General features: G+C 33.5%; 1 protein-coding gene across 1 annotated transcript; it reads left to right on the forward strand.

The window, feature by feature from the left end:
- Window positions 1-2,545: 2,545 nt before the first annotated feature.
- On the forward strand, window positions 2,546-2,977 carry LOC139854570 (uncharacterized mitochondrial protein AtMg00810-like). Its single transcript, XM_071843868.1, has one exon. It carries the CDS (start codon window positions 2,546-2,548, stop codon window positions 2,975-2,977), a length of 432 nt encoding a protein of 143 aa, XP_071699969.1.
- Window positions 2,978-3,384: the final 407 nt, after the last annotated feature.

Genomic DNA, 3,384 nt, shown 5'->3' on the forward strand with positions numbered 1-3,384 from the left:
AGTAGGATATGTTATGAAATGGTATGCATTCCGTCAACTTTCGATGTGATAAAAGTTTGTCTTAAAAAAACGAATGCAATGTTTGTAAAATGTATCATTTAGAGGTCAAATACCTCGTGATGTAATCAACTATTTTGAATCGTTTATAATGTATATGAACGGGTCCTTTCAAATCATCCCGGACCCAACAAACATTGGGTACCAAAGTTATTAATTGATTAAATATAGGTTTGTCTCAATGATGTTGTACAAAATGAAGATTGGATAATTGATAGCGGATGTACAACACACATGACGAGTAACAAAGAGTTCTTCACAAAGTATACGGAGCACAATGGAGGTGATGTAATCTTTGGTGCCGATGTAAAAGGAAAAATCGTCGGTAAAGGTAACATTACTAATCAAAAGATTACACTTGACAATGTGTTACACATTAAAAACCTAAGTTTTAACTTGCTAAGTGTAGGAAGAATATGTGATAAAGGTTATAACATGACATTTACCAAAAACTCTTCACACATAATAAAAGATGGTAAAAGTGTCATAAATGGAATTAGGAAGAAAGGCCTTTATACATGCAAACTAGATGACTTTGAACATGTAGATATTTGTCTAACCTCTATACATGATACTACTACTTTGTGGCATAGAAGACTAGGGCATGCTAATAGAAATTAATTCATAACATTTTGTCAAAAGACATAGTTAGAGACTTGCCTAAATTGAAATATGAAAGTCATTTTTGTGATGCATGCAAAGTAGGAAACCAAGTTCATTCAAGTCATAAGCCTAAGAATTTCATCTCTACTAAAAGATGTCTAGAACATTTACACATGGATTTATTTGGGCCATCGGCCGTTCAAAGTTTTGGAGGAAATTTTTATACTTTAGTAATAGTAGACGACTTCTCAAGATGTACATGGACACTATTTCTAAAGCATAAAAATGAAGCATGTGAAAAATTTATAATCTTTGCTACTAAAATACAAAACTTGCTTGGTTGTACTATAGTAACAATAAGAACGAATCATGGTAGAGAATTTGATAATGATGCTCAATTTGAAGTCTTTTATGATTTAAATGGTATTTCTCATAATTTCTCGAATCCTCGCACACCTCAATCCAATGGGGTTGTTTAAAGGAAAAAATGAACTCTTCAAGAAATGAGTCGAACAATGCTAAATGAACAATCTATACCTCAAAAGTTTTGGAGTGAAGCCGTTGCTACCTCCACCTATATTCAAAATAGAGTCTTAATTAGGCCATCAATGGATAAAACAACCTATGAAGTCTTAAATGGTAGAAAACCAACCGTAAGTCATCTTAGATTATTCGGATGCAAATGTTTTATCTTAAACAAAAAAGAATATCTTACAAATTTTGAACCCAAAGCTTACGAGGGAGTGTTCTTAGGATATTCATTAGAAAGTAAGGCATATAGGGTTCTAAATAAATACACCAATGTCATAGAAGAACCCTAGATGTTACATTCAATGAAACTCCTCCTCCACCTAAGACTAAACCTTTAGAAGATGATGATGTGATAAAACAAGATGCTATGGAAATAATGCCAACTCAAATTGAGTCAAATGAAATAAATGAAGATGGATCTCATTTAAAACCAAGTAAGGATTACTTAGCATCCTCAATTGATCTTAAACATGTTAAGGATCATCCCATAGAACAAGACATAGGAGATATCAATACTAGAACCATTAGGTCTCAAGCATTTAACCTAATTTCCAACTATGCTTTCATCTCCCAAATAGAATCCAAAAATATTAAGGAAGTCCTATTAGATTAAAGTTGGGTAGAAGCAATGCAAGAGGAATTAAATCAAATCCAAAGGAGTGATGTATGGGATTTGGTTCCTATACCTAGTGAGAGCAATATCATAGGTACCAAATGGGTATATAGAAACAAACTAGATGAAGATGGTAATGTAGTTAGAAACAAAGCTAGACTAGTTGCACAAGGATATAGCCAACAAGAGGGAATTGATTATGATGAAACATTTGCCCCCGTCGCTAGGCTAGAATCTATAAGAATACTTCTTACGTATGCATGTGCAAATAACTTTGAACTTTACCAAATGGATGTTAAAAGTGCTTTTCTAAATGGTCTCATTAATGAAAAAGTATATGTGTTACAACCTCTGGGGTTTGAAAATTTCGAAAAACCGTATCATGTTTTTAAACTTAAAAAGTCTCTTTATGGACTTAAACAAGAACCTAGAGCATGTTATGAAAGACTTAGAACCTTTTTAATAAATCACGGTTATGAGATGGGAAGAATTGATAACACACTCTTTATTAAAAGGCATGAAAAAGATTTAGTTATAGTTCAAATATATGTTGATGATATTGTATTTGGTTCTACTAACGAATCTCTTAGCAATGAGTTTTCTAACTTAATGCATGATGAGTTTGAAATGAGGATGATGGGTGAAATTAAGTTCTTTCTCGTACTTCAAATCAAACAACTAGAAGATGGAACGTTCATCAACCAACAAAAGTACATTCATGAAATGATCAAAAAGTTTGGAATGGAGAACTCAAAACCAATGGTGACTCCTATGGCAACAAATGTGAAGCTTACTTTAGAAGGAGAAGGAGAACCATTCGATAGCACCAAATATAGGGGAATGATTGGATCCCTTCTGTATTTAATGGCAAGCCGGCCTGATATCATGTTTAGTGTGTGCTTGTGTACAAGATTTCAAGAAAATCCAAAAACAACACACGTTGAGGCCATTAAAAGGATCTTTAGATACTTGAAGGGAAAAATGCATCTTGGGTTATGGTATCCAAAGTTCATCGGGGTTGATATTATGTGCTTTGCGGATTTCGATCACGGAGAGTCAATGATTGATAGAAAGAGCACAAGTGGAGTATGCGCGTTCGTGGGTCTTTGCTTAACATCATGGTTCTCAAAGAAGCAAACGTTCGTTGCATTGTCTACCACCGAAGCCTTGTAGCTATGGGAAGAGCATGCGCACAAGTGTTATGGATGAAGCAAACTGTAACAACCCTGCTTTTTTCGTTACTTCCGTTAACCTTCCGTTAGTTTATTTAACGACGATTATTTGACTTTTATGTGTTTATGTGTAATAAATGCATACTTGATCTTTGGAGGGTTACAATAATTAATATGGGTTGATATTAATTCAAATAAATATTTCGGATAATGAAATACGATAAAAACGATACGATTTTGATAACTGCTTTTTGAGCAACGAAACGCTTGGGTTTATTTTAATAATTAATTTATTAATTTTTAACTTTTTAAAAATAATTAATTTATTGGGTTTTTAATAAATTAACGTTTGGTTGCGTTTAACGACCGGTTTAGCGTTCCGGGCCCTCGGTACGACTAAACGGTACT

This window comes from Rutidosis leptorrhynchoides, chromosome 6 (genome assembly GCF_046630445.1).
Source record: "Rutidosis leptorrhynchoides isolate AG116_Rl617_1_P2 chromosome 6, CSIRO_AGI_Rlap_v1, whole genome shotgun sequence".
Lineage (NCBI taxonomy): Eukaryota > Viridiplantae > Streptophyta > Magnoliopsida > Asterales > Asteraceae > Rutidosis > Rutidosis leptorrhynchoides.